This window comes from Pagrus major, chromosome 3 (genome assembly GCF_040436345.1).
Source record: "Pagrus major chromosome 3, Pma_NU_1.0".
Classification (NCBI taxonomy): Eukaryota; Metazoa; Chordata; class Actinopteri; order Spariformes; family Sparidae; genus Pagrus; species Pagrus major.
In genome coordinates, this window is record NC_133217.1 from 6,028,828 (window position 1) to 6,056,175 (window position 27,348).

The 27,348-nt window shown below is 43.4% G+C and overlaps 2 protein-coding genes across 2 annotated transcripts in view; both read left to right on the forward strand.

The window, feature by feature from the left end:
• pag1 (phosphoprotein membrane anchor with glycosphingolipid microdomains 1) overlaps window positions 1–20,662 on the forward strand; it is a 54,704-nt gene extending 34,042 nt beyond the window's left edge. The window contains exons 2-9 of the mRNA XM_073463519.1: window positions 1,886–1,921; window positions 3,294–3,525; window positions 5,007–5,064; window positions 10,012–10,108; window positions 10,534–10,703; window positions 10,924–11,355; window positions 16,864–16,923; window positions 17,214–20,662. Coding sequence (XP_073319620.1) covers window positions 3,338–3,525; window positions 5,007–5,064; window positions 10,012–10,108; window positions 10,534–10,703; window positions 10,924–11,355; window positions 16,864–16,923; window positions 17,214–17,564 — 1,356 coding nt within the window. The 5' untranslated portion in view covers window positions 1,886–1,921; window positions 3,294–3,337 and the 3' untranslated portion in view covers window positions 17,565–20,662. The remainder of the gene's footprint in view (window positions 1–1,885; window positions 1,922–3,293; window positions 3,526–5,006; window positions 5,065–10,011; window positions 10,109–10,533; window positions 10,704–10,923; window positions 11,356–16,863; window positions 16,924–17,213) is intronic.
• Window positions 20,663–22,268: 1,606 nt separating this feature from the next.
• Window positions 22,269–27,348, forward strand: part of znf704 (zinc finger protein 704) — a 44,411-nt gene continuing 39,331 nt past the window's right edge. Inside the window, exon 1 of the mRNA XM_073463570.1 lies at window positions 22,269–22,853. Within this exon, the coding sequence (XP_073319671.1) occupies window positions 22,593–22,853 (261 nt within the window). The 5' untranslated portion in view covers window positions 22,269–22,592. The remainder of the gene's footprint in view (window positions 22,854–27,348) is intronic.

Sequence of the window (27,348 nt, forward strand, 5' to 3'; positions counted from 1 at the left end):
GAATGACAGCATGAAAGGCGTACAGTTGTAGGCCTTGGCTCGGCATCTTGTATCACATGGCGGTGGTCTGGGAGGAAGATTCTCAGAGTTTATATGCATGGTATTCATCAAGTATTTAGGAATGAAGTGAGTCCTCAGAGGAAAGACGGGATGGTTTACTCCACACAGCATGGAAATATGTCAGCAATGTTATCCAGAGCTGGATCTGTGTTTGTACTTAACAGGTTCTTCATACCATTTGAGTTAAGATGGCGGAAACATGACATCAAATGTGGTATGTTAGAGTAGGAGACAGGGAGGACTGGGGATGAATACAGCTGCAAAGAATGTGCCGGAGCTGTTTGCCTCAGAGGACAAATTTAACGCTATATTTACTAAACAGAGTGATTACAGGATAATGGCAAGTGTGAAAAAACTGTGATAGCAGTAGGATAAATAGCGAAGAGTTAATGTCAACAAACTGAGTTAGTACTGTCTAATGAGACAGAGATCTCAATCATAACATTAATTAGCATAAGCTAAGAGTTCCTGAAGAGGAAGAATCTGTTATTTCTTCTGCTTTTATGGTACCTCAGGATGTTTTTTGTCCAAATAGATAATCAAAGTTACCTGAAAGTAAGGTAAGTGAGTTTAGGTATCATTGGGAGAGTAGAGGAAGAGTCAGATTGGAATATCCCTCGATTAATCATTAAAACTCATCTTTCCAGCTTCGACAAGTCAAGGTCATTTCAGATGTCTGTTGAGATTTAATGAAAGAACAACCGAATTGTTTAGTTTGTCATTTATGAACTAACCTAAACTACACACAGTACAAACAGTAGGTTCATTGTAGACCCTGAAAACATCATCTTGACAAAAAAAGTGTCGGCATGAGGTCCAACTTGTCTCGCGTCCTTCCTCAGCAGGTGAAGTTGCTCAGCTGTCATGGAGATTGCCTCTGTTTGATGCTAGTGACCATACTAAGATATACACCCATATACAGTACGACCACCTGTTGTCACATCACCTAACTTCCACACTCTGCTCACATGATAACAACCAAACCGTCTCACTGACCCTGGACTCTTTACGTTGCGTGTAAAGACAACAAATACAATCAACTCAACACACACACCTGCAGCTTAATACCCCTCCACAGTGTATGAGTTGGTTTAAAACATTTCTGTGGATTTTTTATTTTTTTCTCTCCCTCCTACCACCATAAATAGCTCTGATGGGAAGAAGGGAATGTTGCCATGGTGACACAGAGCTGTGGCAGCCGGTAATTATTCTGGTTTAAGTGCCAGCAGAGACACACGAGCTGGCACACAGCGGCTGATAGTGACACCTGGACACACACGAGCCTCTCAGACGAGACGTGGTAAAGGAATTTATCGGGTTGGGTGTCAGTCACGTTAAAGGATCGACGTCTTGACTAACGTGGACTCAAAAAATCTGGAAATCAAGGTCAAAACCTCTGCAAGTTTGAAAGACGAGAGATGAGTGTGTTTCCATGTGGACAACATGATGTACGATACATCGATCCTCTCAGTTACATGGGCAGAGTGGTCAATAAAGTGGACATTGTGTGCACATGGTTGAAGGTGTGTGTGTGTGTGTGTGTGTGTGTGTGTGTGTGTGTGTGTGTGTGTGTGTGTGTGTGTGTGTGTGTGTGTGTGTCTGAGAGGTTGCAGGCAGCCTGTTGTCCAGCATGTATTTGATATAAGCACAAACATACTCACAACTCCCTTGCTGCTCTCCCACACATACACTTGCCCAGTTCATGTATCCACACACACACACACACACACACACACACACACACACACGCATGCCCTCCAAGGATAATATTCAACTCGGTGCTTCACTTCCTCCCCCTTCTCATTTTTTATCTCCTCTCTTCCAGGCGAGGCCAACCTGACTAATCATCCGAGGTGTCAAGGTAAGGTTGTGTTTGCCTCTCACCACACACTCACACTGATAGCAACACGAGCCCCGGTTGTGTTTTTCATCCAGGAAAACACCAACCCAACAAAAACAGGAATTCCTCAGCGTCCCCTTTGAAGAAGAAGTTAAAATTGGCTTCCATCTGATGCGCCACGAAACTTCCCTTCGCCTCTCGAAGACGGAGGAGCTCGGCGCTGCTTCCCCCAACTCCCACACTCCCCGGTCGCATTAGCATAGGCGAGAAAAGAGACACAATGGAGTTTTTCACCGCCAGCACAAAATACACTTATTCCATCTAGACGAGCACTCACATCGCCGCAGACGGTAGTTAGAGAGATGAGGTGAGATAGATTGACATGTTTTTGTTACTGTCTCCCGATCCTGCTGGAGCTGTCTTGTGTGCTGATTGAAAAGAGAAGGACAAACAAAAGAGAGGCAGATAGATAGATAACCAGAGAGAAAACCCTCCTGACTTTCTGTGCTTTTTTCCCTCCCTCCTCACTGTCAGTCGTCCTGCCTCGCTCTCTTTTCAATCACCTTTTCATTCCCGTCCTTACCTGCCCGCACAAACCCTCTGCTTCCCATTTATTTGTTTTATTTCAGAGTTTTCTGAGTAGCACGCAAGCTCATCCCCACCACAGCCCCCCCTCCACCCGCAATGCCACGCGTGCAGCGCCATAAATCACCCGAGATAACATCAGGGGTTCCATCAGCTCAGTGAAACCCAACTTTGGCTGTTAGACGGAGACGTGATGAGGTTGCTTATGCTGTGCGCAGAGCCCAGACACCAGTTGTGGAGGCTCTGGTGTGAGGGGCTACTGCAGCAGACTCCTCTGTCTGCACTGCAGTCTGACTCTGCTGCCACCTGCTGGCCACAGTGTGCAGCTAAGACGCTGGATTATTAAACCTTTAGATCTTTATTAATGCATGTGAACGGGTAAAGTGATCAAGGGCATTACAGGACCTGCATTAAAGTAAGATTTCAGGTGTCAGATCAGTGATGCATGTTTTATTAAAGATGGCAAAGCGCGCCTGTTGTTGTTTCATAGTAGAATTTGTGGATGACTAACTGCGATGAAGCAGCTGCACCACAATCAACTCAATCCAGCATGTTTGCTTGACAAATAAGAGACAGTTTGCCCAGTTTCTCAGTAAATAAAGTCCTGATCCTCAACCGACAATGATCATTTAGAATGTGCTGAGGAAGAGAAAACATGCAGATTCTTCCATTACATATTTATTCTTACTTATCTGTTAGTGTCTCCGTCCAAAGAAGAAAATCATTACTGGTAAATATTTAATTTGTTTGTCTGTTTTCAATCTGCAGAGAATTTATGGTGTCTTTTTTTCCCCTTGCGTTTCCGCAGCCGGTACCTGTCCGATGTCCTCTCCGCCCACAGTGTGATGCGTCATGGCTCCGGTGCTGAGTGGAGTGTGGTGGGGGCCGGAGGCGGGTGTCGTCGGGTCGGGGGCGGCAGCTGCTACCGGGGTGGCATCGTGGCTGGGCAGCGGGCAGCTGGTCCTGGCCATCACCCTCAGCACCCTCACCGGCCTGCTGCTGCTCTCTGTGCTGCTGCTGCTGTGTGCAGGCTGCCAGGGGTGAGCAGCATCGCACACACACACACACACACACACACACACACACACACACACACACACACACACACACACACACACACACACACACACATTACAGTGCTGACTTAGATGATTGCTGTTGTTTTATGAAAAACACCTATTTAGAAGATGTCAGGAAAGTCTGAGCTGTTTGCTAGTTTTACTACACAGTACATTTATATACTACTGTAATACTCGAGACATTCATTTTATACTACTTTAGCACTCAATTATGTTTTAAATGCAACTAACTAAGTCGGTTAACATGATGAGCCAATCTGTAGAATGAGTACTTTTACTTTAGCTATTTGATTATAATGTCACTTGATTATTTTCCTGTTACTTTTGGATGAACTCAATAACAAACATGCAAACAAAGACAAGAGAAATTAAATATCAATAAGATGACTTTTATTTGATTTTGATACACATGTGTATATTCGGTAAGAATCCCAATGTAATCTCAATACATGTATTACTTTTCTCCCCAAGCCCGTAGAGTTGTTTTATTGAGTAATACTCAGCAATTCTAATGTGTACTTGTTGTTGTTGTGGTTGCTTTGTTAATGAGGACCCCAGAAAGACTAGCAACCATTAAGTGGAAGCTAATAGGGATCCAGTAAAGCATAAAGAATCCAGGACTTTGAATTATAACAGAGTATTTTTAGACTGCTGTATCTCTACTTTACCTCAAGTAAAGGATCAGAGTACTACTCTCTCCACTGTTTATTTATCCTGCAGCCAAGAATCGAAACAGAATCTGTTCCTGCTGGAAATGCCGGTTCTGCATAGTGGTGTTGATAATAGCGCAAATACCTGAGAGGGCATTCTGAGCTACAGTAATTAAAGGTGCAGCAGCAGCGAGGAACAGTTCTGCTGAGCGGCAATAAAGAACGTCCTCGGGGATAATATGCCTTTAATATAACAATTATGAATGTGTGCTGTCAAAATGGGCTAGCATGTAGAAAGTGTACTATTGTGTAACTGTTTTTATATTTACCCCCAAGAGTTTATAGAGCTCTAATGTCCCTAATGGCTAATTTGGCTTACAGCCTGCGGTCAATAAAAAAGCACAGCAATGAATAAAACCACTTACAATACAACAAAGTACACAAGTTAATGCCAACGCTGTTGTGGTTATAGTTATCAGAGAAAATTGGAAATCAGCAGATAACCCTGTGACATCCAACTCTTTCAGCTAATTACATTTTGATTTGAAAAGCCAGAAGCTGATGGAATAAAAGACCCGCTGTACCTGGGCGGATTGGAGCGGCCTCAGACACTATTAAATCAGAGCAGCCGCACTCTAACCTCACGATGAATAACAACAGCTTCATTTTCCTTTTGGCCTCACACAAGACGCTGACACAACAAACTGCAAAATGAGTGCTGTCTGGTGTCCTCTGCTCTGAAATCATCCACCTTTAACCCCCCCTACCCTCTCCATTCCCCTCTCTCTCCAGGCAGAAGAAGGCAGCCAATGGACATCCAGCAGGAGACAATGAGAACCTCATGAATGGAGTGAGTAGGACGTCAGGGGTTTTCTTGCAATAGCAATAATAGTAGACGTGAATGAAATTCAGAAGAAACTGTTGACATTTTGAGAAATACACTGTCGGTTAGCTTTGCTTAGCTTAGCGTAAAGACTGAAGAGGAAGGGGAACAGCTAGCCTGGTTCTGTCTGAAGGGAGCAAAATGGGCCAACCAACACCTCTGAAGCTCACTAGTTAACACGTTATTACTCATTTGAAGTTGTCCCTATTTCTCGTCCTTAGGATTAATTCCAATCCCAATACACCCCTTGCTCATACCACTGAGCCCTACGCCTCCATTTTTATGTTCTCTAGGAGTAGGGTGTCCTGATTCTTGTTGGGATAGAGAGGTAGGGCGACATCTTTGGGCTACACGACCCTCCAAACAGAGGTTGCTCAGAGGCACTTCAAACCAAGGGTTATGAGAAATCTCTGTTGTTGCACAAATCAATCAGTACTAGTTTGCTGTTGTCTCGGTAGTTAAATAGCTAGCTAGCTAACGTTATATTCTTATTGCTGATTTGTGAATGAAAGCCCACGTTTCGACACAGGCCTATAATATTGCATTCCTCCACCAGTTTTATGGTATATGATGCCCTTAATTTAACTAAAGTCCAGATGGGAAGTTGCTCCTCTAATATCAGTGCAGACTGGCATCACGGGTTGCTAATGTTTGCTTATAAAGCAACACTAGTGGCCATGTAATGAAGACGTTTTCTTTGTTATTTGATGACTTGATTCATCCATGCTTATCTCCATCAGATAAATAGAAAATAGCATTGTAATAATACCAGGATTGCCAAAGTAACATAAGAGAAATCGCCACATCGGAAGACGCCATGTTGCTTCTGTTTATATAAACGCCATCACGACTAATCACCATGTATGAGAGTCTTGAAGAGTTGTCCCATTTCGTAGGGGGAGATTTCGACAGGGCCGAGGGTGAACTTGAAAAACAAGGGGTAGGGGTAAAAATTGGAAATGGGATTGAGCCTTGAGCCTTTGTGTCTGATGCGTTTTGTGCGTGTGTCCATGTTACATTCGATGTGGAGGGGAACAACTGTTGGTTTTGAATCAGCTCGTCACAGTGTGTCAGGAAGATTAATAACTACACGTGTGTGAACGTACACACTTTATACACATTTGCTCTCTCACAGTCTCTCAAGCAGTCGTGTGTAACCGCAGATGTATTTTACGGAGAGATGAGGTCGGGGTTCAATAGCATCTTGGAAAAATATTTACTCCGATTCATTCTCTCCCTTAAACAGAAGCACCCACACCGTGTTACAAACCAAATCATGCATGCTCTCTCGCATACAGTCCTCATTAGTCCCGGCGTGTGTGAGTGACACGTCTGTAATCAGCCAGTGTAACCACTTGTAAATGAGGCCGGGGATTGAGCTTCCACATTGGCTGCATGCCTGAACAACACACACACACACACACACACACACACACACACACACATCTTCACCCTGATATCCTATGACACACAGACACACACTGTGACATTCGTCTCCTAACCCACTTCCTTCACACTGACACAGAAACGTACACAAAACAAAACCTCCCTGCACACAACTGATTGACAGCGGTTGTCGGAGAGATTGTCAGCAGCCACTTAGTGTTCCTACTGACATATGTGGGGAACTGTATTGATTGCTGTTCACACATCGTTATAATATTGTCGCAGCATTTTTCTTGAGTCAATTAAAAGAAAGAAGTCAATTAAATGAAATAAAAACCCTGAATATTCACGATCTACACAGCTGACCTTTGTGCTCTCTAGGTATGTGCTCCTCATAATGACACTATATACTCTTGAACATCCTGTCATGGGTGCAGATAGTAATTGCAGACTCCCATAATACAGATGCGTCTGTATCCAAGCAACGTTTAAGCGTGACAAATGCTTGGCTTTCACAGACTAAGTGACATCCACTTACTCTCTTATCCTGTCACTCCCTCTGGGGCTTTGTGTGTGTGTGTGTGAGTGTGAGTGTGTGTGAGAGAGAGAGAGTGTGTGTCAGCCTACATGCTCCCATATGCACACACGTTTCCTCGGAGCCTTCTTGCGTCTGATGGATATCTTCGCTGTAACCCGCAATTGCGAGGTGGTCAAGTCGTGTGCAGAAGGGGCCCATTTAAATGACTGATAGGTTAAGTGGGGGTCTTTGTCTTTGCGGATGTGGAGATTGGCTCTCGTCCCTCACCAGCAATCAGTCTGGCTGTCGTTCACAGTGAAGGAACTCTCTCCCCATACTTGCCATCCTGGAGACCCTCTTCAGACGGCATTTAAAGAATTGGAATAACAAAATAATACGTATGAATGAATGAATTTTTATGTCAAGTCATTTTAATTTGACTCTTAATTATCAGAAAACAGAATAATTCACCCTGTAGCGAAAACTTCATTCATTCATTCATTCATTCATTCATTTTTTGCCCCTTAGAGAGTCTGTGCCCCATGATTGAGACATAAATCAATGAAGCAGGTTTTATAGCCCCTTTCCTTGAAAACTTTTCGTAAATTTCCTGTCCGTCTCTCACTCACTGAGGAGGACGAGGCAAAACAGTACAGCAGACTTCACACTGAACAGTGCCAGAAACAGGTTGTGATAAAAGTGTGAAAATTCGTCATAAATCTGGAGAAATACAGGAGAAATGTGACCCCGTGAGGAAACCAGTCTGTCTCTCCCTCGACTCCACCATTTCTCTTTTTAATGACATTTTTAGCCTAATTGTTTAAACCTCTCTTTCGTTCAGTGTGGAACTAGACTCATCAAAACACCACGACTCGTGTTTTTTATGAGATCCAGCCAGATAAAGGAGCGTGTGAGCCATTTTGCAACCCGATAAAGTAAAAAAAAATGTTGGAAGTGCCGGCTCTGTGACTGGCAATACCACTGTTGTAAATACAAACCCCAGGTCTGCAACAGTTTGTCAGACGTAATGTAGGTGCTAACCACAAACAAAACTCATTACGTCATTACAATGTTATGTGTTGAAAACTTGTATCTTGAAGCAAACATGTATGTAACGCTGTGATGATCCTACACCTCTCACAAACAAGTGATGGGGGGGCGGAGTGGCTGAGGCAGAGACACCATTCACCCTGTCACAAGACACTGAACCATCGAAATGATTTTGTCGCTCTTATTTTAATGTTAAAAAGTTACATGATGTCGCTCTTAATGATGCTGAGATGCTGAGTCTTCTTCATCTTGAATCTGTTTCCCACCTTGGTCGAGAAAACCAAACAATGGAGTTACATAAGAGATATTTGGGTCACAAAATAGTTAAAGATTACATCATAGTCACCAATAGTTATTTGAGTAAGCGACCACTAGGTGGGGCTGTGGAGCTTCTCATACACAAACTCCCGCTCACACAGGAGCAAAACAACAAACCTAAACAAAGAGAATCTTCACTTGCTGCAGTTCATATATCGTCACAGTGTTTTCTGAGCTCTTAGTAGTGAGTGACGAAGCCATATCTTCGCTTACAGACACAAGACAGTTTATGCTCAAAGTGTGTTTTGATAAATCGTGTCTCGATGCTGCAGGTGCTCAGCACATGCAGTGTTAATTAGTACTGTTTCTGTTCTGTCATTGGGAGTGTTGACTTGAGTGTCTGTGCTGATTTTGCCATGTGATGTAGCAAATATGGAAACAGCCTTGAGTAAAGATTCAGTGTGAGAATCACTGCGATGCTGAAGTGTCCTTGAGCAATACCGATCCCTGGCAGCTGCAAGGTTTGTTGATCTGTAAGCTTTGTCTTCACCAGAGAAGGAGGGAGAGAGGCAAATTTCCCTGTGGGTATCTGTAAAGTATCATCTTCTATGCTGTTCATTTTTATTCATGCGATGCCACTAATGCCTGTCACTTCAACCTCCTCAGCCGTGCTGTGCTGGTATTTAGTGTCTCTCCTTATTGAACCCAAGTGACATTAAAAACAAAAAGTGAGACATGTTCATGTGAGGATCACCTCATTTCATGTTGTAAACTCATTTACGATCAAAGATGAGAATAAAAAGTATTCTATCTTCATTAGGCATAAATCAGTGAAAAGAACAGCTTTGTTTTTTTTGTTTTTGCGATCTATCTCTGGATATATTTGTCAGTGGGTAAAAATATGCCACATTTAATTAAGCATGCGTAACATCCTGCTAATGAGCTTGAAGTAATCAGTAATGTGATTGGAGAAGCTAAGAAAAGCAGAGATAAAGAACAGGGACGCGTGGAAATTGTAATCAGTGCTGCAAATATGAGTCATATCCCCCAAAATCGTGAAGATCATGAAAAGTAATTTTCCAGACACATCTGCTGACGGTGGATACTGGAGCGCATCCAAGGTGTGAAAGTCAGATTGATTTCTGTTCCCCTCTCAGAATACTGTGATGTTTTTGGGTCTGACTTTGGTTTGTAATTGAAATAACAATAAAAGAATGGATTTTATATGCATTAAAGAGGTTCTGTGGAGCTTTTGTGTTACTCTTGTTTGTTTATGTTAGCTGGCTGCATTTCTCAACATAAGCAACTGTTGCTCTTTGTCAGTGTTTATATTTGGCGGACCCTGCCACCTTTCTAGCTACAAACAACGTTCTGGGAGCCTTAGTGTCTCCTGAGGAAGGCTTATTTATTCAGTTATGGAAAGTTTGTGCATACTTCCTTATCGATATTGTAAATATTACCTTTCAGAGTTCCTGAATTGCTTCCCCAAAACTACAAAGTGCCCCTTCAAACAAATCATCCACAGGCTAGTAAAATATAAAAGACACGTGAAAGGTCTCTGTTTTCACGTCACATTACAATCTGCTCACATATAGCCAATAAAAATGTGATTATTATATGAAACTGCTACAAATTGTCGAATAGAGCCCCTTTAAATGCATCAGCACTCAGCAGTAACAAACATCTTCTCCTTTGTTGTGCAGGTGTCAGAGAGAGAGACGATCAGCCAATCAGCAGACAGTCCAGCGACTGATGCGGCCGTCAGCACCTCTCACAACGGTCCTCTTACCAGCGGTACAAGTAAGCCAGTCAGCTAGTTGGCCTTAGCTTAGCATGTCATGTGTTTGTTGTCGATGCAGTGAACCGCTGTAAGCCTGTGCTGCGGCATGTTTCTCCTGTTGTTTACTTTTATAATTCAGCTACATGAGAACATAATCTTTGCAGCTGGTGTTATGCAACAGCTTTGTTGTCTTTCAACAGTTCATTTAAAATGTCAGCTGTAATCTCTGTAACGTTCTTAGTCATTTCACCTGGGTGGGAACTAAATATCAATAACAAAAAACTCTCCACTGTGGCAAACAAGGAAAATATGACTCATTGCAAAACCACTTCGAAGTAAATCATAAAAAATAAGACATCTTCCTCTCATAAAGACTCTTTGAAAGTCACCAAATGAGAAGCTTCATTACTCCCCTTGACTCTCTGTTTTTTCTCTGCTCCACCAGTCCTCACGGACACACAGGACACCAGTCCCCAGCCGTCAGAGGAGCTGCTCTCCAGCCAATCAGAGCTCAGGTCCTCCAAATGTCCTCAGGACCGCGAGCTTCCCAGCATTCCACCCAACAACGCCCTTATTGGGGACGGACCCCCGCCCTCAGGGGACAGCACCTATGAGGTCAGTGTTTAAAGTCAGCCGGATGATGTCTTCACTTGCACTGAAGGATATTAAAGCTTTGATTGGCAGAGCTGGTGATTGATTGAGCTTAATATAGCGAGAAACAATGAGAGTTTTTTCCCCAAGAGGTTGAGGTTATAGTGAGAAAATCGAAGCATTTAATGTACTTTGCTCATTTAGAGGCATCTTAAAGAATCCCATGTATGTGTCTGATGTCCAGGTGGTGAAGGAGATTGCAGCGGCGTCACGTGACGTCAGCGCCGAAGACTCCCTGTACGAGACGGTCAAGGAACTCAAAGACCCCCCGTCGCAGCTCGGCCTCCCCAACGGTACCATCCAGCTGAGTCCCGATGAACCACCCCATCATCCCCCTGCCCTTCTCAACGGCCACCTCAGCCCCTGCACACCTGAGCGGGGGCCCCTGTGCACAGGGGTGGAGTACGCCTCCATCGACCTGAATAAGAAGAGCCGCCACAGCGCCGACATGGAGGCCAGAAGGCGCTCTGATAATGCCAGCGTTCCCTCCCAAAGGCCTCTGGAGGAACCTGAGGAGGACTTACCTCCGCCGGTACCGGAGAAGGTTCTGGATGAGAATGACAACCAGCCGGTGGTGATGAATGGGCTGGTGGGGGCTGGGCTGCACAATGGAGAGGTGAGGATGTCAGCAGCATGTAGTATATATTGGCAAGCTACCCGTTTTGTTAGCTTGCAAATACTTAGTCGGAGGCTTCAAAACTTAAGACTGAGCAAATGATCTCTTGAGATCGTGTGAGTAGACACAGTGAAGAAGCAGAACCTGATTGGTTCTCTTGTGTACACTCTTAGCACTGATTGGTGGTACAGCAGAACAGTTAGAGAACAAAGTAAAGCGATCCGTTTTGAAGATTGTTGCAGAGCTGTTAACACAAGTCTAATTAATAAGTTGTAAAAGATTATTACCCTGTGACTGAGTCATATTTTACAAAAACGTCGGGCAGAACACTATAATTCCAAGGTCACGCTGGGTATCCTGTCTCTCCTTCTCATCCCCGACCTAATAACACAGTTTATCCCCATGTAAACCTGAGGTGGTCCATCTGCTCGGCAACACTGTGAGAAAGAGTTAATGTAGCTGGCTTGAGAAAGAGACCACAGAGAACAAAGAAAAAAGGGGACGATGTGTCGCCACTACAATTATCAACTGCGAAGCTGCCAGCTCAGTGCTGCTTTAGGGAGAGTGACAGACTGAGAGGGAGAAAGAGGAAGAGGCAATGAGAAGAGAAGAGAAGAATGGAAATGGGAGCTGGAGTGAGGGAGTAATAGATGAAACAGAGATAGTGACGGAGAGATGATGGGAGATTGACTCAAAAAAAGAGCCGAGAGGACCGGGAGGCGTAAAGGGTGAGAGAGAAAGAGAGTCGAGAGTGAGAGACGGTGAGATAGAGAGAGAGAGAGAAAAAAAAAGTGAAACCCAGCAGCATACAAATAGAGCCATCTGTAGCAGAGAGGAGGGGGAGAGAGGAGATGAGGATGATAAAGACGACACACTGGAATTGAAGCACTGGTGAGAGATGTGAAGGAGAAGAGGGAGAAGGAGCGTTAAAGGAGTGGCGAGGAGAAGAAAAGCAGTTCAGTGTCGTGCTCTGAACGGAGAAGAGCTGCTGTGCTCAGCGTGCCGCCTTCCTCGTATAGAGATCTATCAGAGAAACACACACACACACACACACGAACAAAATAACACACTCTTGGAGGAGAATTGCATCAGACTGTTGTCAAGCACACACACATCACATCTGTCACAAAGCTGCGTGAAGAAGCAACTTCTTCTCGACTCACTTCTATTCATATTTACTGCCCTCTGCATTACTCTCCTTTCTCCTGTTTCAAAGAGTAATTATGGTTTATTATAACATTACATATTTAGCGGTGCGATGGCCCGGCTCAGAGGGAACTGTAAAATCATTACCCCAAACTGTCTATTGTTGCCATACAGCGATTAATTCTGGTCCAGAGGCGGTCTAGAACTGGTAGCCACAACACAGGTGGGCCTGGGCTCTGGGCTGGAGTAGGACCATCTCTAGTCGTACTGTCAGCAGATATTTCTATGTCTTAGGCACGTGTCTCCTGGCTATCACACCTGGACCACCTGTGGACCGTAATTCATTGCTGTATTTGGGCCGGGTCTTAAATGGGCTATTTGGCCTGTCACTGGGCCAGAACATTTTTGCTATGTGAGATATTTATCACAGCCCACAGGCTGGCTTTGTGGTTCAACTTTGATTATTATCAAGATTCCACATGTCGCTCTCACTTTTGGTTTTACCCTCAGATAAAGTGGTTTAGATCATCTGGTCGACGACTTTGTTTACAACCTGTCTGACTGTCTGAACGCTTCTCTCTCATCCTGGTGGACGAATCATAACCAAGAAAAATCAGTGCCAAACCTCCATCTTGTAATAACCCACAACAATACCTCTGTCTCCTCGGTCTTCCTTTCCTCTCTTCGTCTCCTCCCCCTCTCTTTATTCCTCCTCTCTTCTCTTAGTCACATCTCTCTATCCCTTTGTCTCGGCTGTTGTTGCCAATTAGTTAATCACTGCTGCACATTTGGACAGCAGGCGAGTCTCGCCTCATGTGACCCCGTATCCATGATGAAATCCTGCTCTCCTGAGCTACAATATATCTCCACACACTCAAAAATCTACTAATTTATCGACACACCCACATGTATCTTGTTGGCATGTCGAGTCAGCATTAATTCTGTTATTTCTCCCCACCCCCCGTATTACACACACACACACACAGACACTATGACACGTGTGTGTTTACATACATTCGGCTACACACAGACTCCCCGGGGCTGATTTAAGTTTAACCCTGAATGTTGCCGGCTCCCCGCGGTTTACGCTCGTGTATGACCAGGAGCAGTCGGTGATTTGTCTTGTCAAACCAAGTGTGTGTTGCGAGCGTCTGTGTGTGTGTGTGTGAGCCTAGTGAGCGCCAGCTGGCCACCATCACTATGACAGTTAGTCTGGCTTCATGATGGATGATACAAGCTATAGAAACTCACTCTCTCTTGTCTCTCTCTCTCACACACACGCACACACACACTCATATGTGCAAATGCTGGCGTGCCTGTATGTAAATGCCTGAGATGATTCCTCTTAGGTAGCAGCTCGGTAAACGCTGCTCACACACACATACACACACGGAGGCAGGTTTTCTCATTTACGCACATTTTTCCATACATAACTTCATACAACCAGTGTTGTAAAAAGTACCCAAAAGTCACAGATATCATGTTAAATTATTACTTTGGAAAAAGTGAAAGTCACCCATTCAGATTGTACTTGAGTAAAAGTATCTCTATCAGTCTTAAAGTATCTGATATTAAATGTACTTAAGTATTAAAGATAATTCACTGTATGTATATAGCGTATACTATGGATCGACCAATTATCCGCCTGACTGAAGTATCAGAAAATGGAAATACTCAAGTAACATAAAAGTACCTGAAATTGTACATAAATACACTACTTGAGTGAATGTACTTAGTTACATTCGATCACTGCCTATACCATACCTGGATTCTACTTAAACTTCCACTGCAGACACACACAGACACACACACTCGCACAGTGTTTGTGTGACCTTTCATTCACAGCTTCTTTGATCCAGTACAGTTATTGAACCGTTTTAACAGCAGTAACGCTTGTTTGCAGCCGTTTGCCTGCGTGTCGCCTTTGGGCTTTTCATGTGAAATGCAGGAAATGAATTTGACCCAGCCAGTGGGCTTCTGGGGTATACACAGGGGGACACGGTATAGGTAAACTGCTGGTCAGCACTGTTGAGTCGCTGAAGGGAATCACTGTTGTTAGAGAGAGGATTGACTATTTAATATGTGTGTTATAGGTTATAATGTGAGTTGGTGTTGATGTGGTTTATATATTTTGCACATCTACAGTTTGTTTGGAGTTGTTTATGAACTTGTGCGAGATAATCTGAGCTGATGTATTCATACTGATTTATATGTGCGCATGTCAACACGCACGTCAGCATGACTGACACACTGACACCTGAGTCGTCCATCTTCCGAGGCCGCTGTAATCAGCTTACTGTCATACTTGCATGTCCTGCGTGTCATTGTATCTCCTGCCTGAACATAAACGCATTCCCATAATCTCTCATACACACACGCAAACGTCTTATTGCAACCCGTCGAAAATATTAACCTCACAAGTGTAATGTCTTGTGTGTATTGACGCAACACAAACACCCGTCCATATACTGTTACAGGTCTTTATGTTAGTTTAAAGGAAAAGTTCATGCAAAAATGAAAATGTAGTCATTGTCTATTGACCCCCATGCCGACGGAAAGTCAGGTGAATTTTTATTGTCCAGAAAACATTTCTGCAGCTTCACGACAAAACAGCGTTGCAGCATTCTCCTAAACAACTGAAGAAGATGGGGACTTGTTTTAAAATGTTAAATACGACCAACAAACAGGTGGCAAATTCTTACATATTGCTCCTTTTAAGCAGAAATCTTCACTGTGGCTGCACACCCTGTCTGAAGTGGGTGCTTGAGCTCAGCCGCGTGTTGAGGGTGTAAATTACGTCTTTTCTAATCAATTTGGGATCTTGAGGCTTTCAGAGACTTGGATTAAGTTGTACATGCTGTATTTTATGTTTTTACTCCTTTTCTTTTAATGTTTTAAAGCAAGTCCCCATCTACTTCAGTTATTTAAGGGAACGCTTCAACGCTGGTATGCTGTGAAGCTCCAGAAATGTTTTGTGGACTATGTAACTTCACCTAACTGAGTAGAAAATGACTGATAATTTTCCTTTTTGAGTGAATTTATACTTACATACATGCATACAATTAAGTTTTTATGACTCAAATTGAATGCCCATATGCGTCAAAACCAGGTTAATTACTGTGTTTATTGCTGACTATGTGACTGACTTAATGAAAATTCCACTTGATTAATTAGCAGTGATACTAAGGAGGCTGCAAATTAGATGAACAAATATTGTGCGACACACTCGAAGGTGCGGCGACTGGGTCAAGTCACCTTTATCCATATTTCATACGAGGACTCCTCCGGGGCACTCTGCTTAATTGGTCGGCTAATTAAAGCGGAATGAAAAAGGCATCTGCTGCACTACGGAGCGCGTGTCGGATCTATAAAAGTAATCATGTCTCCAAACATGCGTTATCCATAAAGTAGTCACATTGATTGATGCTCTTTGAGACAATGCCAGAGAAACATGTACCTGCATGAAGATACTACGCCGCACCTTGATGGATGATCTCTCTGCACAGCTTTTCATTCAGAATATGAGAGTGTAGCTCGTGTAGATGTGCCACTGATGAGCACCAAGTACTTTGCTCGACAAGTGAAGATTTTTCCCTCCTTCTTGGAGCTTCCAGGAGCCTTCGTAAATCTTTACTTCTTTCATCCAGTCAGAACAATAACACAAAAAGCATTGTGTGTTGTTTTCCTCTCAGACAAGTGTGTAAAAATTTCACGTGATATGAACTATTTAGTCGACACAGGCAGCGATATTGAAGTTCTTGTTAGTCTCCCGGGGTGTTTGCCGCTGCTGTCAGATGTGCTTTGTTGATTAATGGCTCCCTCATCGATCATAAGGCGGACAGAGGCTGTGCAGCAAAAACAACACGCTCTCTGTCACTGCCTATTGACTTTCACTCAATAATTTTCTTAATGAATGGGTGGTTATATACAACATTAGCTTCATATTTATCACCGGAAAAACTTAAAATGCAGAGCTTGTTTCACTCCAGCTTTTGGGAATAGTTCACTTTATCGATCGGTTACCGAGCACTCTTTTAAAACAGAGATTTTCCACAGAACTTGTCGATGGTTTACCAGCATGTTTAAGTAATGCAGATCGATAAGAACTGCTGCCATATCTTAATTTCAGTCCTGCAGAGTTGCTACTGCTTGCTTATAAGAGCAACTGTTTAACCTCTATGCACTTTTTTACAACAGGATATTCTTAAAACTGTTGAGAAATGTGTGAAAACCCCTTAAATGTTTAAGGAGAAGTAACACATCCACTTAGTAGCCTTAGAAGTGCTTTAAACATCTGATCCCGTGCTCAGTCTTTTCTTTCTGCTGCATCTAAATGTGTCTTTTTGTTCTTTTCTCCTCCAGTTACACTCCCCTCTGTCTCCTGCACCAGGGTTCGACAACCACATTCTGTCAGACAATGAGGTAAGTGTGTGTTAAACTCCCTTATTCCCAAAACTGGCGTTTCCACTCCCGAGACAGCAGCACTTTACTCTTTGAATGCCAAACGCTCCAACCTCCAAAGGTAAAGCAGTCATACAAAATCAGAAAATGCGCTGCAGGGGGGATCCCAGCAGGGGTCTTTTGGCACAAACGCATCAATTTCTTTTTGTGTTCACACTCCTGTTATCTCAGTAAATGTAGTTTTGTTTTTGATAATTTTCTACAAGTGATAACCAAAATAATGAAAAATATATGTCTTCTCTGTCCTTCAGTCGGCAGTGTACTCTACAGTCAACAAAACAAACTGTGACGATGCTGTGAACGAGGACGACAAAGAGCACGACTACAGCAGCATCGCAGAGATCAAAGGCCTCGTCACGGCCTCCTCCTCCAGCGACCTCTACGCCACCGTCCGAGATATCTACAGCCAGCCCGACGAGCCCCAGCCGGGGGAAGACCCCGCCTTGGACAGCACAGATCCGGGCTACGAAACCATCCGCATCCCAAAGACTGGTAGCTCGGACGATGAGCACAGGGCGGAGGGGTCGGACGCTGCCAAGGCGGAGCCAGACTACGAGAGTGTCGGAGAGTTGGGTCTGAGCCGGGAAACGTCCCGCCTCTGAGTTTCTCTTGCTTGGCATCTTCATCTGTGGCGTTCGGGGAGAAGCTTCCTCTGTGCTTTGAACCTGCTACCAAGCATGCTTTTGGTGCATGACTTTGGTGGCAGGCTCGCCACAAGCATCCATCATCAACGCATGAGTGTCTTCTTTGCAGCTTGGGTACGGTTCATCATATCTGAACTTTTAATTTATCAAGCAGGGTGAATGTCATTGGTACTGCTAGGAAATGAACTGTAGTACCTCAGTCATTGGGCATTAGTAATGTGGAAGAGTGCACTTTGGATCATCGTTAAACTCCTCTTTTGTCTTTTTGACACGTGCATATCATGGACACATTTAACAACACTTGATTGTGAAGAAGATCAAATAAATAAACTATCAGATAAATATCCAGTCACAGCACACATGCAGGACTTTAAGGGTTAGCTGAGTGAGGACACTATCAGTGCCTGTGATATAAAAAAAGAATTCAGTGCCATATAATCATGAAATTCATGCACTTACTGTACATATGAAGGTAACAATATTTGTATGCTCCTTCTGCAGCTGCTAGTAACTCTCTAGCTTCCTCCAATGTCATGTTTTATTGAAGGTCAGACGGTGTATTTCTTTGTCCAGTGTCTCCACTGTGCATTCCGCTTGAAAACCCTGTGAATGGGGTTTTTTCAAGGCACGGAAAACAAATGGCCAAATGCTTAGTAGAAACAGGCTTAGCTTTCAATAGATTACTGCAAACGTAAGGGTTCAACATGTGAAACTAGTCGTCAGCGGAACCAAAACGGAAACCAGGGATGGCGAAGGCTTGGCAGTTTCACAGTGCATTTTGAAAGTGTTTTTAGACGTTTTACAGTCCCATGTCAGTGTTTTTTGTGAAATTCATATTTATTTGAAGATGCATATTGTTGTGTACTTGTGAAATGTGTCTGTGAGAGCAAAGTTAATAGGATTTTTTAGAAGTTTCTAGCATTTTTATCAAGATACTGTATGAAAGTGAGCTGCAAAATAATGACAGTTGTAAAGGTACATTTTCCCCTGACTTTTTTATTCATTGTTTAAAGGGTAACTCCACCACTTTTACACATTAAAGTGTGTTAACATGTCTTGTCGGGAGTACTACTGCATGTGTGAAAAAAGTAGTATAAAGCATTTTGTGGCTCCAGAGGAAGCTCTGTGTAATCGGATAAATTGCCTCCAGTGATGTCACTCAGGGGCTAAATTGCATTGTGGGTAATGTCGGCACCAAAAGCAGTCCACTGGTCTTGCACTCCTTTAACACTGTTGGACTCGTGGAAAGTTTAACAACAAATTACCAAAATCGAACCAGAGATATCACCTTTTCCTTTATTCCAGGAATTTTCCTTCCTTTTCAAAAGCGCCTACATTACCCACAATGCATTTTAGCCACTGAGTGACATCACTGGAGGCAGTTTCAGCTTCCTCTGGAGCCACAAAAGGCTTTATACTACATTTTTCACATACGCAGTACTACTCCCCGAGTCCTGTAAACACACTTGAATGTGTTAAATTGGTGGCGTCATACTTAAAAAAAGAGACCCATGAGACCATATTTTCTTTTTTTTTCTTTTTTTGTCATTTTGCACAGGGGTCAAAACAAATTCAAAAGACATGTCATGTACAAACTTGCATTATTAATGCAAATGTAATGATCAGCTGTATTTTTTTTATTGTCATGTTTTTTGAGCCTACTCTTGGTACAGTATACAGTCTTCAGTTGGCATCCCGGATGATTTAAAAGCACAAGGTTGATATCAAGGTACTGCATTTATATCATCACCATCCAGTTACACCTCTGCACAATTTGAAAATGCTTTTTAACCTTGTAGAAGCACTCTGAGAAAAAACATATCTGTCTGTTTGTAGCCTGTATTGACGACATGCCAACCAAGGCTTGTATATAGTTAGAGCACTATTTTAACCAACTGTTACTCGCTGGAAGTTTTATGTAAGCTTTTACTTATTTGTACAATGTTCAGAGTGGTATAATTTTAGAATAAGCCGCCTGTTATAGCACTGATGTATGTCTGCTTTGTTTTAAGGAAACCTTGCTCTTTACCTTGTATTGTTACTCCAAGTTGTCAAATAGCCTCGGAGGTCAGAAAATGTCAGAAATAAGGTACAACGTTTTGGTACACAACAGTGAGTGTGGTACTTTTATTTAAAAGAAACTTAATTAATGTCTCAATACTGTTGTTGGATGTTTGTTTTCAGATTAACCGGGCCAACGCTTCTTGCTGTAATTATCTCTTTCACTGCTACAGTATCTCTTTGCACAAGAAATGGTGTCATCTGTTTCCACCCACATCGAAATATTACAGTATCTCTGGCCTCGCTTCATGTTTTATTAGACATGCAGGAGCTTGTTGCAGCTTCAGACAAACACAGCTGACTGTTATTAGATTCATAAATGATATCAGACATTTGAAATGCTTTTGCATCTCCCAGCGATGCCACAGTGAAAGAGGATTTTAAATTCAAAACACTCCCAGTATTTAAGGAAAGAAAATGGGTGAAAATTATGATCATTTCTGCAAAGAGGTAATTATCATCGTTGTTTACACTCCCAAAAAAGCATTGTTCTCCCAAGTGATGCGCCTATGTATCATGGTGATGCCATCATTTAGATATAATGGTGTTCACCGAGTGCTATAAATGACCTCTAAGGAAATTATCTGTCATAGGGGGGTGTTTTAGTGCCAAATCTAATCAGGACAACACACACACACACAGTTAATAGACACTTACCGAAAATCACTTATTCTCTCTAGCTGTCTATCTTGGTCATATAAACACACACACACACACACACACACGCACACACAACCCCCTTCAGGGAATGGGGGTGCGGTATAGGTTTGGAGACGCTGGGCCTCCCTCAGCTCCACTCCTCCCGTAATGAGACCATTTGTTCCCCCTACGACCAGCAGACAACTCCACGGTGACACCTGCCTTTGATCACAGGGCAAAGCCCGTTTTGGACGTTATGGCCACATCTGTCACTCCGCTCTGTCCAATTTCCATTCTCTGCATGTAAATATTTTATGACATGAATTGTTCTATTAAAATATATATATAATAAATTGTGTCATTGTGTCTTTTATTCACATGGGGTGCTGTCATGTAGAAAGATTGTAAGCTGCGTATGATTTTGCAAAAACATTAAGTTTGACATTAATTAGGCTATTTTTTACTGCGATAACATTAGCTGGTATGTTCTCTCTGCCATAATTGATGATAATCGCCATGAGTTAATTGAACTTGAATTAACAAAGCGCTGTGAACTTTCTAATGAATAAAGAAACCGCTATTCTTTCTCAGAAAGCAACAACTCGTGTCACGTTGTGAGATCACACGTTCTTATTTAGAACAGGATGTAGCCTTCATGAGAGTGTTAGCCGCCTGTGAGTGCTGTTCTCTGCAGTGTTGTAATGAAAAGAGTAATGTTGGCTCATTGTTATCATTACATCAGATACAATCACTGTAGCATACTTCTGGCAAGGCCGGCCTGTTGGTTGAGCATGATAAATTTGCACAAATCTTTTTATTTTTTAAAATCTAATTGTATTATTTGCACATTAAACTCTTTATAGCATTGTTTGCTTGAATTATCTGATGGTGCTGGCTCCTGCCTGGGCAGATGTTAACACCCAATAGCATTTAAAGAGGCACTATGTAGTTTAGGAAGAAATTTAAACTCTAATTCTAATATTAACAATATTAATGAGGTAATAAGCCAGACTCAAGAAGCGGTTCTTAGAGGAAAATAAGGTCCCCTGAACACTGTTTAAAGCCATAAAGGTGGCAGGGTCCACCAAATATAAACAAAGTAAAACAGTAATGTGCGTTGATTCAGAAGTTTGTTTAGGTATAAAAAATCAGTCAATAAAGATATTTCCCTTCCGATTAAAATGTCTCCCCCCTGTAAACTAAATAGAAATTAAAACTGGCATTTTAATGAAGCCCCGTAAGACATTAAATAACCTGTTGTGTTTACATTCACAAAAACAGACCAGTGCAGTCCATTACTTCCATTTTAGAAGCAGACCATAGTAATTTAGAAGTCCCATGGCACCTGAAAAGTAGGCTACAGGCCTCTAACAACTAGGTTATAGCAAAAAGCCTGTCTGTCTGGTAGAAGTTTTCTTTCCTTAGCCTAAATTCCCCTTTTTCCCTTTCTTTCCCTCTACCATACCCCCTCCCCTCTCGTTTCCTCTCCATCCTTGCGTCATTGTTTTGAATGGAGCATCCTCCCGGCTTGCATTACCTTCTGTCGGAGGAGAAGGGGGAGCGGTGGGGGCTTGTGGAGGCGTGTGCTGCACCGACCAATCGGAGCTCCCGTCGGCCGCCGGACCGCACATGTTTACAGGCAGCATTCCGCCGGTAGAGGCTCTGCTCGGCCGGAGACAACCGCGGACTGGAGCTCGCAGTAGCCGGAGCTGGAGTCACCTAACGGTCTTATTTCCAGCCGTGTTCATCATCTGCCGGGGGGCTGACGACGTGTGCGGTCGAGAGAAGTGAAACAACTCGACGTGTTCGCTTCCGCTCTCGGACGTCCGAGCCGTTTATCCACATATAAGCCGCCATTTTGTATAATCGTGTACAAATGTCATCTCGGTTCACGAAGGCGGCCGCTCGTCCGCGTTTTCCCGCCGCCCGCTCAGCTCGCAGGGAGCAGTGGGGAAAACAAACAGGTCGGACGGAGGAGGATTGGTAGCCGGTCGGATGTGGAGGTTGTTTAGCGGCGAATGAATCGGTGTTTGTCGGGCGCTAATTCCAAAGTTCCCCTTCAGTTTTTCGGTGCTTTTGAGTGCGGTGCATTTAGGACGCTGTTCGGAGTTTTCTCCTCCCGAGCATGTTGCCGCTTTCTAACATTTTACCAGGGCTGTTGGAGCGCGTAGTCTACCCGCTGCGGTTTTGTGTTTTTCACGACGTTGTTTACCGGCTATAATTCGACGCTTAATAGTCTAAATCCACCGGTTCGCCGGCTCTGAGTTCAGCGACACACTTTCAGACATGCATACGAGGCGTTTAGTGAAGCGGTCGATCCTCGGCAGCCGCGTTTATGCGCCGAGTCCGACGGGGGACGGTGCCCCGGTGACAGGAGTGGTCCAGGCTGTCAAGCAGGAAAACAGAGACGTCTCGGCCGCGGGAGCTCGGCGCAGCGTCTACACCGTGCTCATGCAAGACGGGAGCCTCAAGGAGTTCTCCGAGGAGGAGATAGCCGCCGGGATCAACCACACTGCAGCCAAAGGACCGCTCAAGTCCAGCTTGAAGGTGTGTGTGTGTGTGTGTGTGTGTGTGTGTGTGTGTGTGTGTGTGTGTGTACGTGTGTGTGTGTGTGTGTGTACGTGTGTGTGTGTGTGTGTGTGTGGTAAAGCGCCCGGCCGGTAGGCAGCGCTTCACTGTTTTTGTTGTGCGGTGTTTTGCAGCGTTTAACCGCTTCCTGCACGCAGCGGATTTAACGGTGTCACCGCCGCCGCTGCCGCCGCCGCCGCCGCTGAGGGCAAATTTAACCAGCCCTGGACAAAAATAGCATTATTTAGATGATCCACAATGCAAATTCGGTTGCACGTCGCATCAAATAACGGGCTGTCATGACATTTGGCGACACCAGATATATGGGACAAAGGGCTTGATAGGGCCTGCGCAATGTTTATGTGGGCTAGTGGGTGGGTAAGCCGAGGCAAACAAACACGCTCTGACTGCAGCGTTTTGGATTGATGTAAAGAGCCGGTCCGAGGTTATTGCACACAGGCTTACATAATGTATGCATCACATTTATTGCATATATCTCTGTGCACCCTGCCTCTCAATTGCACATCTGCACTCAAAGAATAGATTGCATTTTGGACATTTTCATTGATACATGATGCAGCTTTGTCGCCCAGTTGAATATTGCATTGCTTTATGGGAAGTCAGTCTGCACAACAAGGGTATTATTGCTTAACAACAGTCAGAAATAGGCAATGTGTGCTTCCAGGAGCAGAATAGGAAGTTTCGATGATGTCCAAATTTGTAGTCCTGATTTGGGCTCAATTAGCAGTGACCTAATTGCTTTCATATCCAACTTGTATGCTTTGGTGTCTCATGGCCTCAGATAAAGATTGTAAGAGGAAGCCAATCCTGCTTTTGGATGAAAACACTGTTTCTGGCATTGGGGAAGTGTGTGTGTGTGTGTATGTGTGTGTGTGTGTGTAGTGTCCTTTTTATAGTGAGGGAGTGACTGAGGAATGCATGTGACTGACTAACGACTTGTTTACGGCCTGATTTTGGTTTATTTTGATCAGTGCCTCCTTGCATTCATGTGTGTTGTGTTTTCAAATGTTATTGATGAAGTCACTTAACAGGCTGCAACCAAAACGGAAGAGTTGAGCCGCTGTTTGTTACCACACATGCTGGACTGCTCCTCACATTTCCTTTATGTAAATGCGTGCACATTTACAGATACAGCTGCGACGCTCAAATTAAGTTGTAACATATTCTTTTAAACTTCACACAGACACGTCAAACCCCAACAAAGGGCAATGCAGCATCTCTGTGGAGAGTTGTCAGAGCTTTGATTGATGGGAATTGCAATGTAAACTTGGGTCCCTTGTTTTGCATTTGCACATTTTGTGTATGCGGTGCCGCACTCACAAAAGCTGTTGCACAATACCGCTACAGTCACCGGTGCAGGCTGGAGTGGTGCAGCTGGGGCTGAGAGTGCAGTCCTGTCAGCAACAATGGTCAAGTCTCTTTCAGCTCTCAATTCCCAGTGAGGTCGAAAACAAGCCATAAAATGAGGAGGAGGGGTCTGCCGTGTGTGTTTGTGCGCATCTTGCATGCTTTTTATGTGCATGGATGTGTCTTCTCTCACATGTGTATTTGTACGTTTAATGAGTTAGATCTGATTACTTTACATTTTGGAGTGGGGGTTGTTTTTGAGGGCATGCTGCCCCTTTTGAGCAGCAGCTGTACAGCCAACAAAGTGGGCACCCCCAGGTTGGCAATGGGTGGCATGCTCCAAAGAATCTGGATGCTTGGCACATTGCCCAGAATGGCAAACGAATGCCCCCCTGTTCTGGAGAGAGAGGAGGGGGGGTGCAGGAGACCACTTGTTGACTCGTTGGTTTGTGTGTTGTGTGAGCAATGTTACACACATTTCTACTTGCTAACAAAAAGGCATCGCTTGTTTTTGTTTTTCCGGCGCTTTAGTTGTCATCGCTGTTGTTGCTGTTTGTGTTGATCGTACGCCGACGTGGGAGTCAATGAAGCAAGCTTGTTGACAGAAGCTGAGTGACTCTTTGTTCTGAAGCGCCGATCCCAGGCAGGCCGGCGTCGGCTGTCCTTATTGGTTGGCTGAGCAGCATCAGCATGAAGCACAGTGACCACAGGGTCAAGTCTGGATGCCGCTCCCCCCTCCCTCTCAGCCTGTGAGGATGTATGAGTAATTTCTTAGAGTAGAGGAGGTGTTTGTGTTTATGCTTGTGTTATGTGTGCTATGAATACACAAACACAGGTTTAACACACACATTTTTAATCCACTTTTCTCAGTTTTGTTCTTATGTGAGTCCTGCAAAAGTGTTTATGTGTCAAATATACACCAGAATTTAATCACAGATTGCAGTTCGGCATGCAGAGTAACTCACATCATTACACAAAAAAAGACCAGGTGAGGACCAGGTAATTGTAACCCTTTTTGCGATTGAAATTTAAATCCTGTGTAATTTCTATGAAGTAGACTGTATTTAGTTTCAGACAAATTGCTTGTAACAAACATAATCACAATTGTGTCTTGTTTTTTAACCATTAAAACAATCACATGGAAAGAATGCAGAATGATGTTGAGATCTTGCAGGGGTCTTTTATTCTTTTATTAAGTTAGTTATTTTGTTTGTAAAATTTGCTATTTGTTTAAAGATGTGTTTATATCAAATTAGCTTATATCCAGTGTGGTATTACATTAGTAGAATACTTGATATTACTCATTAGCATTCAAGAGGGTTAGGACACAATGTCGATTTGGGAATATATCATACTTCCTTTTACGTTACGTTATTGAACTGGCGCCAAGTAAACATGCAGCCATTCTAAAACGATTCTCCTGCCAATTTAACTTACCAGAGTCACTACACCTGATGCACTGCGCCCCAAAAAGACTTTTTCCCCATAAGCTAACATCGTGAAAGAAGCATCTGTAAAACAGTGGATAAGTTTTTTCAGCAACACAACCCCCGCGAAATGGCTTGTTTGACTGTCATAATTTGAGCCATTAGGTTCAATAAAATTTGGAAAGTCTAGAAGAGCCGCACGATTAAATAATTTTATTCCCATTCAAGTTAACTGGGTGCTAAACAGGTAGTTAGCCACCTCGGTCCACAGAAGTCTCTAGTGCGCACGCTCTACGGGCCCCACAACACGGAAGATCCGGGTATTTTTATCGAGCCATTTTGGCTTCATGCGCCACTGAGCAGCTTTCATAGGAATGAATGGAGCTCTGTCTTCATGGCTGTGTCCACATATAATTAAACGTCCTTGACACAGACATTGTTTCTGATAACCAAGGTTCATTGCAAAAAATATGTGTTTATGTATATATTCTGTTTATATAAGAATATCGACCAATGTATCAGTATCAGAATTTTTTTTTACTCCCTAAAATCGGGGTTGGCATCAACACCAAAACTCCTGTATCAGTCAGGCTCTAATATCTTCATAGTATCATAAGGTAATCTGTGATTTCCAGCCCTAGTATTCAAATTTAATGATGCCTACAAGTACATGAGTTTCATGTTAATGGAATCAACGTATTAGCTTACAGCTGAGATAATTGCGATTTTAATATAAAAAACATTGTTCATCCGCAGCCTTAAGTCGTGTGTTATGTTAGAAAGTCTACTGTTAGTCTGTCAGTGCAGCGTGACACCACCGATTAATAATTACCATTCCTAATCCAGACCATTCTCAGTAGGTACATACTTCCCAGCAACAAAGAACCATTGTAACAAAAGACACAGTCGGTTGGAGTTTTATGACATTCGGTCCATGGGATTCAATTTATAGTCTGTGTCAGCTTGCTTTATTATGACCTTTGACCCATAAAGGTTCAAGAATCTTTACGCTTGACAAACTGCCCAAAGCAAGTAGGTTATGAGTTTGTCTGTGAGTGGGAGAGAGAAGGAGAATGAGAGATGAAGGGAGGGGGTATATGAGGGGACACTTGGGGTATTTGTTCTTGTGCACATGCACACGCACACACATAAACACCAGCTTTGACACATGCAACTCAAATTTCACAACCAATTTGGCATGCTTCACAATTTCCTGGCTCCGCGAAATGCCATCATTCATAAGCCTGGCGAAAAGGACAGAATCACCGTTTGTTTTATCCGAGGAGTACTCATCCTACACACAACACCTAATCTTCGCGGGCCACTGTAATCCATCTTGTTGTTTTACTCAAGTCTGTGTTTTGCGCACCAGCGAGTCTTTGTGCTGCCGGCTTCTGTCATAAGCGATACTAGATACTCATTTCTCATGTGTTTCTTTACCTCATTAATCTAAGTAAATTGTTCTCTTGTGTTTGTGTGTGTGTGTGTGTGTGTGTGTGTGTGTGTGTGTGTGTGTGTGAGTGATTGACTAGGGTGCCACTGCCTTTTCCATAGTCGAGCCTAATCGTGTTACAGTGCTTTGAGATAAAGATCTAGATCACACACACACACACAGCCATACACACATACACACTGGCCTGCATGTCATACTCCTCATTCCTCTGTTGGTGTGGGCAGCC